General features: G+C 37.1%; 1 protein-coding gene across 5 annotated transcripts in view; it reads left to right on the top strand.

The window, feature by feature from the left end:
• The first annotated feature begins 534 nt into the window (after positions 1 to 534).
• The window catches only part of MLF1 (myeloid leukemia factor 1), a 38,008-nt gene continuing 20,980 nt past the window's right edge, over positions 535 to 17,562 (top strand). For 3 of the 5 annotated variants that reach the window (XM_060297614.2, XM_060297613.1, XM_030842418.2), the window contains exon 1: positions 536 to 965. In XM_060297614.2, coding sequence (XP_060153597.1) covers positions 736 to 965 — 230 coding nt within the window. In that variant the 5' untranslated portion in view covers positions 536 to 735. Of the gene's footprint in view, positions 966 to 4,462; positions 4,579 to 17,562 lie in introns of those variants that run through there. The other 2 variants (XM_060297612.1, XM_030842419.2) reach the window with 2 other exon arrangements.

Raw genomic sequence — 17,562 nt, 5'->3', positions numbered from 1 at the left:
ATACAATTAAAACAAAAATATACAGTAATGGAATTTTAGTTGGCTACGGCTGCTTGCTGCAGGCCTTGTGCCTGAGTCCTACTCTGTTAAGGAATGCTGGAGAAGGTGTTAAAGACATACCAGCATCAAAGTGAGACTTGCTTCTTGAAATAGGGACTGGAAAGAGGATGGAAGAGAGCAAAATTCTCATCTTATTTTTAAAGAACATGTCTACGTAAAACTTAAGCATTTCCCACTTTGGGAAACACTGCTTTCAGTTCAGGCTCACAAAAGGCAAAGATTGTTGAAATCTGATAGGCCTCATCCCATTTCCCTCAAGTACTGGGTACACTATTTACTAACTGTACTCAAAAACTTTTTGCATATCTTTTCTTATTATTTGTTCACAGTGTCCGACCAACCACCACAGAGCATTTTGGATATAGGACTCTGCTGTGGATCACAAAATGTGGCCGGTGAATGGGTCTTTGGACGCCATTTGGCCTAAATCTTGACCCATCTCCATTTTCCCGAAAAGAGACTTGGGGTTCGAGGCCGAGGGGGATTTGCCCAAGGTCACACAAGGGGTAGACTGATTTCTGTGTTCCTGCAGCCCAGAGAACAAGCTATCTTGTGCTACCCGAGGCTTCACGATGGGTTGCCCGGCTGGCGCGTGGCCAGACTTCCAGTCTCCTGTGTTGATGGCGGTTGCCATGGCAGTGGCACATTGTTTCCCCGCCTCATCTTGGTGACGTTATGGGACCAGCGTTCAATGGGAAAGCAGCTCCGCGTCAAGCACCGCCTTTCCCGACAGGCACTGCCTTAGCGACTGGGAGACAAGCGTCGACAAGTGCTGGACCGGCTGGCTCGGGTCGCGGCCGCGGCGTTACATCGTTTTCCAATCTGTCCGCAAACGCCGCCGCCCGAGACAGAGCCAGGATGTTCGGGATGCTGAGCAGCAGCTTTGAGGATGATCCCTTCTTCTCGTGAGTGTCGGCGGGCCGGGAGCCGGCGGTCGCGCGGGAACTCGGGGATCTTGAACGGAGCTATCTTAAGGGAAAAGAGTCAGTTAAAACTCAAGAGGGCGAGAGGGAATTCGAGTGACTCCAGGAGGCAGTTTGAGGGAGAGGAAGACTTGGGGGGCGTGAGAGGGAACGGAGAAGATTTAGGGGCGTGTGAGGGAGAGGAGAGGAGGATTTCGGGACGTGAGAAGGAGGGGAGAGAAATTTGGCGGGCGTGAGGTGGGGGGATTCCCCGCCCAACAAACCCGTGTGCCGGCTGCCCTCAACTTGGCCAGACTTCGGATACTTCCCGCCCTGCAACCCCTGTGCTTCTGGTGTTGGGAGTCCCGTCTTCGCAGCCGCAGAGGCTTTGCAGGTGACAACGGTAACTGCCCTCTCGGTGGAACTTCTGCAGAGAATTATACTTACAGGACCCTTTCCACACCTGCTTCTATTCCAAATGAGGGGCAGGGAATGTTTAATAAGTCTTCAAAAAAGGAACCTTTTTTTTTAAAGAAGTATTTTCCATAATACGTGCTTGTAAGAGCACTTGGAGAGTTTTGCTGTCTTTCCCTGGAAGTGGCTGGAAATTGCCAAGTGCCCTGTTTGTTTCCTTTGCTTGCTTTGTTACAAAGCTAGCCTTGTTTGGAGAGAGACTCCTCTTTCTGTCAAAAGTACAAATAGGACAGGGAAGCAGAGAGAGGTGCACTGAACACCTCAGGTAAACAAGTGCCAACCCAGTGAATGGTTCCAAGTGAAATAATATGATGCCTTAAGACGAAGGCATCCAGAAATTAGTTGTTTCATTATGATCTAATTTTCTGGGTTTTGCTGTGTCTTGTTTTTTCTTTAGTTCTTCCTTTGTCGATTATATAAAAGTAATAACACAATCTAGTGATCCCTAAAACAGGAAGATTTGTGTTACTTTTTTACCCAAGTGTTTTGTCAGTTTGAATTTTGACTTGCTGTCCTAATTTATTTTGATCACTTAAATTCTCTATCTGTGCAACTTGGGGACCATCTTTTTAAAAAGTTAAAATGTTAACAGTTTACTACATCGATTTTTTTGTTTGTTTTTAAAGAAAAATATTATATTGGCTTAAATGTATTAGTACTATATTAAAACCAAATAACATAAAAGTAATAACTGAAAGAAAATTAACAGTAGAAAGATGAAATGATAAATTTAGAAAAAGTTAAATGATTAATATTTTATTCTAAAGATTATTCATTATAATTAAGGGGTGTATGGACTCTAGCAAATTTATCATGCTGTTTTAACTTGTTTAGTAGCAGTTGGGACGCTTATGACCAGTGTCATTTTAACACATTTCAAATTTTGGATTATGATTTGCTCTTTTAAAAGCCTCTGAGAGTAGGGACTAAATATATCCATAGATTAGTTGAGCTGTTGAAGTGGCTCTTATGTAATTGTGACATCAGTACAATGGGCGACAGTTAAGAAGATTATGACAGACAACTTTTGAGTTGTATTGTCTTTGATTATATCAAAAGAGCAATGAACTAAACTAAACCATGAATGTATAATTAGTACCTTCTTTAAAACGTCTAGCAAAAGTGTAATTTAAACTCTTGGGTGACGCTTTCTGAGCAAAGGCAATGAACCCAAGAGTCAGGGTCAGAAATAGTAACAGACCACAAATAGTAGGCATACATCAAAGAACACTCTTCCCATGGGCTGAGGATGGATAGGACCATCAGTTACATGTCAGTAGGTTTTTCAGTCATCATTTTCTGTAGCCTTCTTCAAATGTAGGCAGCCATATCATAGAAATCTGGGATAAAATTAATTAACTTTATAAAACTGACGTATAATTTCTTTGCTCCACAATTAACAATATAGAGAATAAACATAATTAGGGGAGACAAGGGAGAAAGAGAATGTGAGTTTATATTTATTTCAAGTAATGTGTCATTTGACCCACCCCTTTTACCCGCACCCCAAACAAAATGAGAATCCACTACTTAATACAAGTCAAGCATAAGGAATTGATAAAGGTGACAGACTCCTTATTAAATCATCCACTGACCTTAAGGAACACAGAAGGGTTCCATGCCCACCATCTTTTATATAAATATTATCCCTATTGCTAACATTATGTGTCTGGTCATTGGGTTCACTAGTGGTTATTTTAATGTCTGACATGTAGAAAGTATTCAAGAGATATTGTTTAATGACAATCTGGCGTCTTTTACTCTGTCTTGTAGTTAATGTGGTATTTAGTTGATTGCTGGATTGCTGAAAGTAGTTACAGATGGTCCCCAATTTACAATGGTTCCACTTAAGAGTTTTCAACTTTACCATGGTGAGAAAACAATACACATTCAGTAGAAGCCATACTTTGAATTTTGAATTTCAGTCTTTTCCCGGGCTCGCGACATGTGGTACAATACTGTGATGAGGTAGGCAGTGGCAGGGGCAGTGAGCCTCAGCTCTGTCAGCCACACGATCACGAGAGTGAATAACCCATCACTGACAACCATTCTGTTTTTCACTTTTAGTACAGTATTCAGTAAATTACACGAGGTATTCAATACTTTATTATAAAGTAGGCTTTGTGTTAGTTTTGCCCAACTGCAGGCTAACGTAAGTGTTCTGAGCACGTTTAAGGTACACTAGGCTAAGCTATGATGTTTGGTAGATTAGATGTATTAAATGCATTTTCGACTTACGGTTATTTTCACCTTACGATGGGTTTATCATCACAAGTAGAGGAAGATCTCTGTATTTGCATTCAACAGGTGCCATTGTCGATGTTGGCACTTTCTAATTTAAATACTACCATTTTATAAATAATTCATTAGTTCAGAATCAGGGATATTAATAATAAGCACACTCTACTAATTTACTAATTAAAAATGGGCAGACAAAAAGTATATACTTCTTGGATATAAAATTAGAATTATTAAATAAATTAGGACTAGTAAAATACAGTGTCAAATTGTCAAACACTTTAGAGATTTGAGTAAAAAACAAAATCTAGTTTTGAATTCAAATATATTCATTTTTAATGGTTACCTTCCTATAATAGCACATATTAAATGTTTCATCAGAAAATTAAAGGGAAACTTTAAAAGTGATATTTTAAAGTTTGTTGTTTTATTATATATTTGGGACATTTTTGGTGTCATAATATGTTTCAGAGCTGAAGTTATTTCGGTGAAAATTGCCTCACAGTATACATTCACATATACCTTTTTAAACAAATAATACTTGTAATTTGGTTAAAAACACAAAGGCTAAAAGCTAGCACTTCCTGGCATGCAGTTTTCTCTCAAGAACACTACTTTCTCCTCCCGTTTGCATTTTCTTAAGAATAGAAATATGCAAGTATGGACAGAAAAATTAATTTGAGAATAAAATGATTTTGGCATCTATCCTACACCCTAAAAAACATTGATTATTAAGTGTAAAAGTTTACATATATTTAGTACAATCTAGAAACTTCTGCTTTGTACAGAAACGTGAACTTCGAATCTTCTGAGCTACGGAAATGAAATTCTGATTGTGCAAGTCTACAAAGAATAGCTGTGTTACTACTTATCAGCTATTAGACATTAAACAGCCTTTAATAAGGTAAATCAGCCTTATTTTTCATAGTAAATTGTTAGCATTTCTTTAAGCCACCCAAACTCTTCATGTGGGCACCATATTGTGATGACCAGTCTTTGGTTAGAGAAGCCCTGCCTATATGCTTAGGATGTTACTTTTTCTATCTCCTCGCTCTCATCAGGGGCTAAAATTTACATATCTATAATCTCTATTTTTAATTTTTAAAAATTTATTTATTTTGCACTTTGGAGGTAGGTAGTCAGAGGACACTGCTTTGACCTATTTACTGAGTTGAAAGTGAATGTATTACACATACAAGACAGGCATTGACTGATATTTTCTTGATTGAGAATATTGCCACGGCAGAAAATAAAACAAAATCACCTTATTAAATAAGCTAGACTGTTCGGGGCATTCTTTGGCTCGTTAAGTACGAACCATTGAGTTAGGAGCCAAGGAGCACAACATGATTATGACATAGTCAAAGAATGCCATTTGGTACCATCTGATCATATCATAATGCTTAGTTCTATCAGTGACTTTGTAAGCATTCACACAGAAGTAGGGGAGTACCTACAGGATGGGAAAGGAGCCATAGTCATTCCTACATCTCTTACAATATCAAAGCCTTCTGCCACACCACCATTTTAAACTGTGCTTCTAAACAGTAGGCAGATAAAATTGCCTATGGAAATGTAATTCATTCTTCAGGTATTTCTTAGTTTTCTACTATATGCCCAGCCCCATGGACTTTGTTATAAATTTGTAGAAGTCATGGTCCATGCCCTAAAAGATTTTCTTACGAAGGTTGTATGCATTATTTCTAGTGTTGAAAATATATCATCTGATCTATTTTCTTTATGGACCCATACACCTTACTGAGACTAGGAAACATTTTTTTGTGATCAAAGACCCATAGCAATCTGCTTATGCCACTACCATGTATAGTGGAAGGAAGGAATTTCCCTTGATGAATGGGACTGCCGTATCAGTTATCTAAGACCCTTGTGTAATAAAGAATAGTGTACTGCTTTTCTACTTAGAAGCACAAATATCTATATTCTTGTACAGGCCAGTAAAATTGTTAATTCTGGTAAAAAATATATATTACATGTATATATAATATAAATATTATATATATATATACAACATATATATATTTGAGAGAATCTTAAAGAAAAAAAACTTATTCTGAAATGAAACATTACCAGCCCTTAAAAAAAACACTTTTATGTTGAGGTTATCCCAAGAGACCCAGAATCAATCTAGGAGTTAAGATTTTTTTGTCGGGGGAGGGGGCAACAATTTTTCCTAGCTTCTGATAGGCAAATAAAACGGAGTAGAAAACATATGTTTGGTGCTAAATTTCATTCTGTTTGATTGTGGTTTGTGTCAGCAATGCTGAAAGAAGTAGTATGGCCATTATAATAGTATACGTAAATTTTTCCTCATTTAAATGAAAATGCATTCTCATGGAAAATCTGAAGACTATAGAAAATTTGGTAAAGGAAATCATGCAACTCAAGATTTTAGCTACTATCATTATTTTGGTGTATTTCGTTTCTATTTTCCATATATGAATTTTTTTCTCCAAAATTGGAACCAAACTTTATGGTTATAAATATACTATTTTGGCTTCCCTGGTGGTGCAGTGGTTAAGAATCTGCCTGCCAATGCAGGGGACATGGGTTCGAGCCCTGGTAGGGGAAGCTCCCACATGCCGCGGAGCAACTAAGCCCCTGCGCCACAACTACTGAGCCTGCGCACCTAGAGCCCATGCTCTGCAACAAGAGAAGCCACCGCAGTGAGAAGCCTGCGCACCGCAACAAAGAGTAGCCCCTGCTTACCGCAACTAGAGAAAGCCCCGCGCAGCAACAAAGACCCAATGTAGCCAAAAATAAATAAATTTATAAAAATAAATATACTGTGCTTTTCCTCAACATACACCATAAGCATTTCCCTAGTCTTTAGGTATTCTTTAAAGCATGAATTTAGTGGATGCAAAATACTGCATCCTATGGATGTACAAAGAATATTTTTCATGTACATCTTTAACCACATTTCAAGTTATTACTATAGACCAGTTTATGTACACAGTATAACCAGTTTATAGGGTATTAGCTTTGTAAAGTGTCATCATATTTCTACTTTATTTTCCTAGAAGAATAAAACATTAATTTTCTTTCTTTTTTAAAAAATATTTATTTATTTATTTGGTGGCACCAGGTCTTAGTTGCAGCACGTGGGATCTTTGTTATGGCCTGCGGGATCTTTTGTTGCGGCATGTGGAATCTTTAGTTGCTGCATGCGGGATCTAGTTCCCTGACCAGGAATCGAACCTGGGCCCCCTGCATTGGGAGTGTGGAGTCTTAACCGCTGGACCACCAAGGGAAGTCCCTAAACATTAATTTTCAAAAGAGAACAATATGAATATGTAGAAAAATGTAAAAACTCTTCCTACCTGAGAAAACAAACTCTATTAGATTAATTTTTTAAATATTAAAATAACTTCTTGCTACCACAAGAGATTTTGCCTTTGTTAAAAAAGAAAAAAAATCAAGCTTGAACAGGAGAAATCTTAAAGTCCTGTTTCCAAGCAGCTGCTGTTTTGGGTAGACATGAGTTGAACTCACTTCAGGGTCCAGCCAGGTTTCTTCCTGAATGGTTCAGACAGGTGTAAAAGCCAGACTGTGAGCCCACTTTTGTCTTAATGCTTTTTCCAACAAGCAGCCTTTTGTTCATGTCAATAAAAAAATTAAGATTTTTTTAGCATTTGCTCTATGTATAAATATACCTACTCCTATTTAAATAAAGAGAAACCTGGGCAACATTTTAAATGAGCCACATTTAGTTGCTGCATTTTTAACCCAATTATAATGCAATCAGAAAAATAAATCTTACTGAATGTTATGTTTCTATAGGAAAATAATAGCTATTTAATACTCATTTATTCACTGAGCAAAACTAGTATTCCCTGAAGTATCTTTCTTCATGCAGTTGAATGTCATCCATGTATCTAAAGGGAAAGTTGACTGGTTTTCTTAAGTAACTGCATATTAATTAGAATGAATATTTTAATCTTCATACTTGTACCCATATTCTAAGCTCTAAAAGTCCAGTGAGTATAGAGATCTCAGCAAAAGGACTCTCTTTTGACTCATCCATTTTAAAAACATCAGATGGTATGAAATTCTTTAACTCTACATAGTTCTATTTCTTTTTTATTCTTTAAAGATTTTTATGAAACATTTTGAATATATACTACAAAAGTGTAACAGTATAACAATACTGCATACCCCGCACCCAAAATTTCAAAATTTACACCTGCTTTACCCATCTCTATCACTGCTGCTGTCTCCAAAGCGTTTTGTGTATTTTTAAATAAATTTATTTATTTTTTGCTGCATTGGGTCTTCGTTGCGGTGTGCGGGCTTCTCATTGCAGTGGCTTCTCTTGTTGTGGAGCACGAGCTCTAGGCGTGCGGGCTTCAGTAGTTCTGGCACGTGGGCTCAGTAATTGTGGCTCACGGGCTCCAAAGAACAGGCTCAGTAGTTGTGGCGCATGGGCTTAGATACTCCACGGCATGTGGGATCCTCCCGGACCAGGGCTCAAACCCATGTCCCTTGCATTGTCAGGAGGATTCTTAACCACTGCACCACCAGGGAAGTCCCCAAAGTGTTTTAAACCAAATTCCAGACTTCTTGTCATCTTATTCATATGTATTTCTAAATACATCTCTGAAAAATATTGTTGTATTCTTACATCACCACAATGCCATATTTACATCTAACAAAATTAAAAATAATTCCAATTTCTTGGTATCATCTGGCATTGAATATCATCATCTAGATATGAAATACTTAGGAACAGTCTGGTTTTTAAGGTAAAAACTAGAAATTATTTCTTAGACAACTCATTTATTTGTCTTAGAACTACTTGAAACTCTGTCTCTTTAAGTAAAAAGTAGGGAGATACATACACCAAATTCTGATTCCTTAATTGTAAACTAACTTTTGATCTTCACATCTTGATTTGGGAAACTTGATTTTGAGAAACTGTTTCTGCCCTCTATTCTCATTGTGTGCCATTGATCCACTTAATTTTTAAATTGTCACAACTTCCGCATGGTACTAGTTGCCTATACTTCTGCTAAAATAGTGATTCTCAAACTTTTAACAGGTGGCAGGTCTAGGAATAGTAGTCTGTTAAATTTTCCGTGCCCATCGCTCCTATTAATAAGACAAAAATCCAAAACTAAAAATTCTGTAAGAATTCATGGGAAAATTATTTATGATATTTTTCTTCATTGTGTGTATAATATCTTTACTTGATTATTCGTAGTATGTTAGAGTCTGTTTTTAGTTGGAAAGAATGAAATATGAATAATCTCTAAATAAACCTAATGCTCTAGTGTCTTCAGTTTATCCTATTTCCTAAATGAATTTAGTACAAGTACATTTCTGTAGTTAATACTGAACGTTCAACTAAAGAGACTCTTCATTCTCAGAGATTCGGTTACTAATTTGTTTAAGAACAGTTTAATTTTTGGACTCCTGTTGAAATTTTTGTGTTCTGTTGCACTAAGAGCATCCTCAACCTGCACACACTGGAGAGCACTTTCCTTTTATGACTTTGCATAAAGTTTGTCAGCAGGAAGGAGGCTGGAAAGTAGTCAGGGCAATGTCCACAAGTGGATTGGTGTGTAAAGGACAAGGGAGTGACAGTAGGAGAACAAATGAAGAAGTAAGAGTACCGACATTTTACAGTTTTTTAGAATATGGATCAATCATCCAGACCAGCAGTGGTCCTAATGCAGGGGTGGTTGAAAATTATCGTTTCGGTCAGGTATGCAGAGGACCTGCTATTTGTCATTCATAAATATATTTCTTTCTCTACTTAACCAGTTTCCTTTACAACAATTGATACTGCACAAGAGTAAACAGATCTGTAGAACAAAACAGTCAGGAAACAGCCTCCCTATTAGATATATTTAGAGAATACTTTTTTTATTTTAATTTTTTATTTTATTTATTTATTTTTTTGCGGTACGCGGGCCTCTCACTGTTGTGGCCTCTCCCGTTGCGGAGCGCAGGCTCCGGACGTGCAGACTCAGCGGCCATGGCTCACGAGCCCAGCCGCTCCGTGGCATGTGGGATCTTCCTGGACGGGGACATGAGCGACTCTCAACCACTGCGCCACCAGGGAAGCCCTCATCTTTTTATTTTTTATTTTAATACTTTGTAATATCATCACATGTACCTGGGAAATGGCACTGCTTTCTGAGTAGAAGACTATAATTGCTGGAAATCCTTTATACAACTTAAAAACACTCACCTTTACACCAGTTATTGTAGAATCAGTTTAATCATTTGAAACATTCGACATAAATTTCTACATTCAATTTTCAGAAATTATGTTCAAGTCGAATTAAGGCAATAAGACTTCAGAACTACACAATATTTTTTGGAGTAAAGTTCTGTCTTAGCATATAATTAAAACTAATGCCTAACTGAAAACAGATGGGAAATATTAATTTATTGAAGCAAAAATCTTAGTAACATCTTACCATGAAGACCAAAATTTGACAAGCTTTAGGGTTTTCACAGAAATAAATTGGTGTACTTTATTTTACAGCATTTTAGTGGGAGTAGAACTTTTGTAGAACTTTTTTCCCATTTCAATTTTCCATGTTTATACATGCACTATAAGACTTTAAAAAATGAGGAAAATCTCTTAAAATTTAATAACATCCAACATCCAGCAATTAATACCTTATTTTATAAAGTATCAAGGTGCTTTACATTTTCAAAAATGTGTTTTTGGAATGTGTAAAACATGCTTGTGGCAAAAACTCAAAAAGGTGCAGAAGAGTACATAACTAAAAGACCCCTCCTCACAACAAAACAAATATAGTTAACACTAAACTGTACATTTAAAAATGGGAAAACTCATTGAGCTGTACAGTTGTGATTGATCTGTGCACTTTTCTATATGTGCTATTCTTCAATAAAATAATTTAAGACAAAAAAAGACCCTCCCACCTTTGGCCCTCAAACATCTAGCCACCCTCTCAGAATGCAACCACTATGACCAGTTTGCTGCATAGCCTCCTAGGGATATATTCTATACATTTATAAGCATATGTACATGAATTTTTAAAATATAAATGGAGGTATACTACATATCTTGCTAATCCTTCTATATCAATACATAAATATCTGCCTTGCACTTTTAAAGGTGGCATTATATTCCATCTGAATGCTTTTAAAGTGCTGAAAAGTCTTCAATGGCTCTTTTCCTATCCTTTTTTGGTTATTGTTCCATCAGTCAGTCCAGAAACATCTGTGGGCCAGATAATTTTGTACAGTAGAGGGAGCAAGAGAGATGTGTCCCCTTTCCTCAAGAAGCTTCTAATTGGGCAGAAAAGACAAATAATATTTTCTGTATGATATTCTGTTTTCAAATGTCTTTGTTTTATAAAGAGGACTAAAACAAATAGCAAGACTTTATTTTTAACTTAAATTAAAAAAAATTTCCCCTTGACTCCCTATAATGGTAACCTATGCCTTCCCTTCAAGGGAAAGAAAAGAAAGTAGAGAAAAATATTGAGGAGTACATAAAAGAAAGATAATAAAATAGTTGAAACAGTCAGTACTGTTCAGACATGCTGCAATGGGATTAAGGCTGACGAAAATAAAAGGAGTAAACCTTCCCACCTATGTTGATATTGTGGAAAACGAAATTTAGTCTAGCAACTTGAAGCAGAAAATGATTTATTACAGGGCATTAGATGGCTTAGAGAATCACTGTGATGGCTGAAGAAACAGACTAGGTTAAACTTTCAGGAATGACCCTCAAAGTCCCATCACATCCAGACCACTGGGGAAGCAACTGCCACTTCCCAAGTTAGGAATCACTAAATTGGGAAGCTGCTGCTACTCCTAACTCCAAAGCCATTGTGTACCTGCTAGCAACCATATCAGCGAAATGGATTTCACTTCCTGTCCCCCAATACCCATAAAGCTCTAGTGATGAGACACTCTGAGTTGCTAATACTGCTACAGAAAAACTACATAGCTCTGTGATCATGTTTACCAACAAACAGAATTAATGGTACATACAGACTCTCCTACATCTCTACCTTCCAGTTATCCATTGTCCATAATTGGCAGAACCTAAATCCAGAATCCTAGCTGCAGGGGGGTCTAGGAAATTAAATTTTACCTTTTGAGCTTCTGCAGTATAAAAAGGCACATTGAAAGGAAGTTGAAATTATTGAATGCCAATCTGTCTTTTATATCCTCTTCCCCTTCCTCCAATCTGTAGCTCCCTTCCAACCCCAACGTCTTTTTCTCCTTTGTGTTGCTATTTTAAAGCAGGTAAGTGAAAATAACTATACATGATGGGGAGGATTAAAGTCTACAGTCACACTACGCTCCCCTCATTTCCTTTTTAGGGGGATAAATTATTGCTCCCAAGGTACTCCTTTGCTGTTCTGTGTCTCAGGAATGAAGGAAAAAGAAAATTATAAGATCTAGAGATCTGCTGTATAATATTGTGCCTGTAGTTAACAATACTGTATTGTACACTTAAAATTTTCTTAGAAGGGTAGGTTTCATAGGAAATGTTCTTACCACAGTAAAAATAAAAGAAAATTGTAAAAAGCTAGAGAAGCTAATTTGATAGAAGAAAGAGAGAGTAGTCTATTAGGCCTTGGATTGAAAGGGTTTGGGGAGGAGGTTAAAACAGGAAATCTCAAATACTGAACCAAACTGTAGGACTAAGCACACATTCCAGCTTCTCCCTCCTAATTCAGATCTATAAACTCACTTAAAATACTTTTAACCACTCATGTCCCTGCATCCATTTATTTCTTTATCTTGTTCAAAATATGTAAATAACTGCAAACATTTGAGGAAAACTAACATCACGAAAGACAGAAGCTACACTAACCAAACAGAAGAACCAACATTTAAGGAAGCAAAACTAATGAAACAAAAAAGACTATAGAATGTGAGATTAATATCTTCAGGAGACCTTCATTTCTAGCATAGCCAAGAAAGCTCCAGTTGTACCAACCCTCCTTCAGATAACAGTATAATGCCAGAATAAAACACAAAAACAACTTTCTGTAGAAGGTACTGGAAAATGACCAAAATCAGACATACACTGGAGGTGACTCAACAGTTGGAAGAAGGGAAAGCAATGGTAGCCTGTGGGTAAGCTTGATCTGTGCTATGTAGGGGTGGCTAAAACTCTGATAGAAGACTTGAAACTGTCTGGCTAAGAACCAGGCTCAAAGTTCAGTGCAGCCACAGTCACAGGAAAATGAGGAGTGAAGTCCCAAAAGGGGAGAGAATCAGAGAGGGTGATCTCTAAGAGCTGTTAATAAATTCTGCACAAGTCTCCATTTGAGCCTTACACCTGTATATGTGGGAGAGACATAAAGCAGTTCAGCCAAGGATAAAACCAATATTGAGAATTGAGCTGCCACTCAAGAGACAGAATTTTAATGTTAAGGCCAGCCAGAATAACTGCCTGCTTAAAACAACAACAGCAACCCACACTACTCCTGAGTATAACAGATCTATAACTCCCAAACATAATAGCCACAATTTACAGATACAATCCAAAATTACTTGACAACAACAACAACAACAAAAAAAACAGGAAAATGTGACCCATTCTCCAGAGAAAAGATAATCAATAGAGATTGATCCCAAACTGATCCAGATGTTGGAATTAACCAAGAAGGATTTTAAAACAATTATTACAATTTTACTCAATGATGTAAAGGAAACTATGTTTACAATGAATGAAAAGATATGAAATCTCAGTGGAGGAAGAGAAATTATAAAACAAAAACAACCAAATAGAAATTCTAGAAGTGAAAAATGCAGTATTTTTAGGAAAAAAATTCACTGGATGGGCATAAAGATGGCCAACAGGTACATGAAAAGATGTTCAGCATCCCACTAATCACCAGAGAAATGCAAGTCAAAACCACAATGAGATATCACCTCACATTCGTCAGAATGGCTGTCATTAAAAAGCTCACAAATAACAAATGTTGGCAAGGATATGGAGTAAAGGGAACCCTAGTACACTGTCAGTGGGAATGTAAATTTTTGTAGCCACTGTGGAAAACACTACAAAGTTTTGTCAAAAAAAACCTAAAAATAGAACTACCATATGATCCAGCAATTCTACTCCTGGGTATATATCCAAAGAAAATGAAAACACTAATTTGAAAAGATACATGTACGCCAGTGTTCATAGCAGCATTATTTATAATAGTTAAGACATGGAAGAAACCCAAGTGTCCATCAACAGATGAATGAATAAAGATGATGTGGTATATGTATAATGGAATAGTACTCAGCCATAAAAAAGAATTAAATTTTGCCATTTGCAACAATATGAATGGACCTGGAGGGTATTATGCTTAGTGAAATAAGTCAGACAGAGAAAGACAAATACTGTATGTTATCATTATATGTGGAATCTAAAAAATAAACAAATGAAAGACTATCACAAAACAGAAACTGACTCACGGATATAGAGAACAAACTAGTGGTTTTCAGTGGGGAGAGGGCACAGGGGAGGGGCAAGAGAGGTGGGGAGAGGGGATTAAGAGGTACAAACTACTATGTGTAAAATAGCCTCAAGGATGTATTGGACAACACGGGGAATATAGCCAGTATTTTATAATCACTTGAAATGGAGTATAATCTATAAATATATTGAATCATTATGTTGTATACCTGAAACTAATATAATACTGTAAATCAACTATACTTCAGTAAACACAGACTTATTTGGATAGAAATGGGCAAATGTTCAATAATTGCTTTATCATTGTAATTTATACTCTGAGTACTTCAAAAAGTATTACAACTTCCTGGCCAATAGGAAGTTGAAATTGATTTTAGCCCTCCAAAGTTCAGGGCTCTATACCCACTGCCTGGCACAGGGCCTTCTACATAGGTATTCAGTATATATTTGTTAAATAAATGGAGACCATTTGCATCAAAACAAGCAGGAATTGAACTACAGTCCCTGATAAAGTGGTTGAAGAGGACAGATTATAGTGTTTATTCATTTGAGGTCCTTGAAACATCTGCATTAGGGTTACTTGAAATGCTTGCTGAAATGCAGATTACTGGGCCATGCTCCAGATATACTGAATCAAAAATCCCTGGGCGTATGTCTCAGGAATCTGCATTTTAATGGGTACCTCTGGTGACTTTTAAGCACGGTCAAGTTAAAAGAAATAATGCACAGAGGGCAGGGAAAAGAAGACCAGGTAAAGCCCAGAGGAAGTATGTCTTTAGGGGGCAGTGCTTTTCAGCATTTTAACATCATTTACAATTAGAGAATATTTGCAAAGCACCTTGGAGTACAAAGGAGGAGAGACTGATAGAAGCTGGAAGTAACCAGCGCCAGGGACTTTGGCAGGTTCAGGCCCCACCTGGCTGCCACAAGGATGAGGTATCAACATTTTGACACGTCAGTAATCTATCTGGGACACTAAAGAAGCTCCATCAAGGGCGAGAAGGAAAGGAGAACTTAAAGGAGAAATTTATCAAACAAGGCTGAGAACAGCGCATTGCCCCCAGAGTTCCAGATGCTGTGGAGAATTCAAGGACTAGGGATGACCTTTGGGTTTCAGTAATTGGAAGGTTAAGGGAATCATTGGCGTTTTATTGCAGAGGTGAAGGGAAGGAAAAGACATTTGTAAAGAAATAAAGGGAATGAGCTACAAGGAAATAAAAGACACAAGTATAGATGACTATTGGAAGATTTTAAGTGCTAAAAGAAAGGAGACAGTAGCTGGAAAAGTATCAGGAAAGGGTTTGGGGGAGGGAGAGGCAAGGTATAACAGAAGCCTTTCTTTGGTACTTTAAGAACAGAAGGTAGTTTGCGTTGGCATGGATTTCATAAATTACTTTTAAAAAATTGTAATTATTTAGTTGTCTAATAAAGGACCTCAAAAGTCCCCTTGAATTATAACAAGAAATAATAGTTACAAATCAGGCCATTAGTCAGAGAGAATGCTGCCATTGGGGTGGATACTTCTTCAAGAGCTGGTGCTTTCAGAGCTGATGTCTTTTGGCTTGTCCTAATTCAGGTTCAAGTTCTTTAATCTATTGTCTTCATCATCAGTCATAGAAATCCCCTTCAGCACACTAGTGCCAGGTTAATCACAAGCTGTATTTTATAGCTTTTCAATCTTCTAAGACTATTTTATGCAGACTGACAGGAACAATTGGAAATTGCTTTAAATAAAGTGATTTTAGGAATGTATTTGTGGTAGACAGAATAATGCCCCCCTAAAGATGCCCATGTCCCAATCCCCCAAAACTGTGAATATGTCATTTTGCATTGCAGGGGGAAATTAAGGTTATAGTTGGAATTAACTCTGTTAATCAGCTAACCTTAAAATAGGAGAATAACCTGGATTATCCAGGCAGGCTCGATTTAATCACAAGAATCTTTTAAATATGGAAGCCTCAGGGAGAGATTTGAAGATGCTATGCTGCAGGTTTTGAAAATGGGGAAAGGAGCCATAAGCCAGGGAACACGAGCAGTCTCTAGAAACTAGAAAAAGGCAGCTGATTTTCCCCTGCAGCCTCCAGAAGCAATACAGCCCTGCCAACACAATGATTCTAGCCAATTCTGGGCTTCTAACTTCCAGAACTGTAAGAAAATTAATTTGTGTTGTTTTAAGTCACTAAATTTGTAGTGATTTGTTACAGAAGCAATAGTAAACTAATATAATATCTAAGTTTTAAAATCTTAATTTTAAAACATAAAGTCTCACTTCTCTGTCAGACCAGAAGTTCCTCCAGACCAGTAATCAACCTTTATGCTTGATGCACAATATACAAAATAAACATTTGTTGAACTTGAACCTGTATATCATATTGTCTAGCCACCATTTCTTGGGAGAGTTGCTTACTGTTCTTAAATAAAGTTTCCACTCACCTGGGAGCATGCTACATAGAGAAGCATTTCCGATGCAGTCAGTACCTGTAGTTCCGAACTTCTTCCTTAGTGACTTTTGATTGACTCTTATTTATTAAATATGAGCATTGAGAACCATAGCTATGTTATGAATACCATAAAAGATAACAACATTATTTTTTAAAAAACAGGGTTTTTTTTTGTCTTAATGTTATGGAGTTGTGAGGGTTCTTTATATATTCTAGACATCAGGCTTTTATTATATATGTCTTGTAACTACTTTTTCCCCCAATCTTGGACTTGCCTTTTCATTTTCTTAGCATCAGCTTACTGAGCCACACAGCCAGGATCCTTTGTTAGGTCTTCAGTTTTCACCAGACTATGACCTTTGCATGGAAATTTTATTTCTGACTTAGTTTTCTACCTCTGCCTTTCATCTTTAACTAACTCCAACTCCTATGACATTTTACATATCTCCATAAGCGTCTTTTGTTTTTAGAAGATGAGGAATAAATAGAATACAAGTTCCGTGCCTTCTTGTACCTCAGTTTCAACTGCTCTGGAGTAAGACCACCTATCTAAAAAACCTATCTAAGAAACACCACCCTCAATTGAGGTTTGTTTTATGCCATAGAAGCTTATATATATATTCATACCATCCCAAACATAGTCTCAAAACTTGGTGAAAATCTATAAAACATTTTCTCATGATGCAGAAACAGACCTACTTATTTTTATAGATTTGTATTCATTTCCTTCCCAGTCATTAGATGAAACTACCAAAATTAACAGAATAAGGGCAGTTTTAAATGTGTTATACACTGCTCTTTGGGATGTAATATGTATTAGTTATCTATTGCAGCTTAAAACAAACATTGATTATGTCATAACTTCTGTTGGTTAGGAATCTAGGAGCAGCTTAGTGGTTCCAACTCGGGCCCTGTTAGGCTGCAATCAAGTTGTGAGTCAAGGCTGTCGTCATCTTAAGGCTTGACTGACGGAGAATATACTTCCAAGTTCCTTCACGTGGCTGTTGGCTGG

This window comes from Globicephala melas, chromosome 4, assembly GCF_963455315.2.
Source record: "Globicephala melas chromosome 4, mGloMel1.2, whole genome shotgun sequence".
Lineage (NCBI taxonomy): Eukaryota > Metazoa > Chordata > Mammalia > Artiodactyla > Delphinidae > Globicephala > Globicephala melas.
This window is presented reverse-complemented; position numbering and strand designations above follow the sequence as displayed.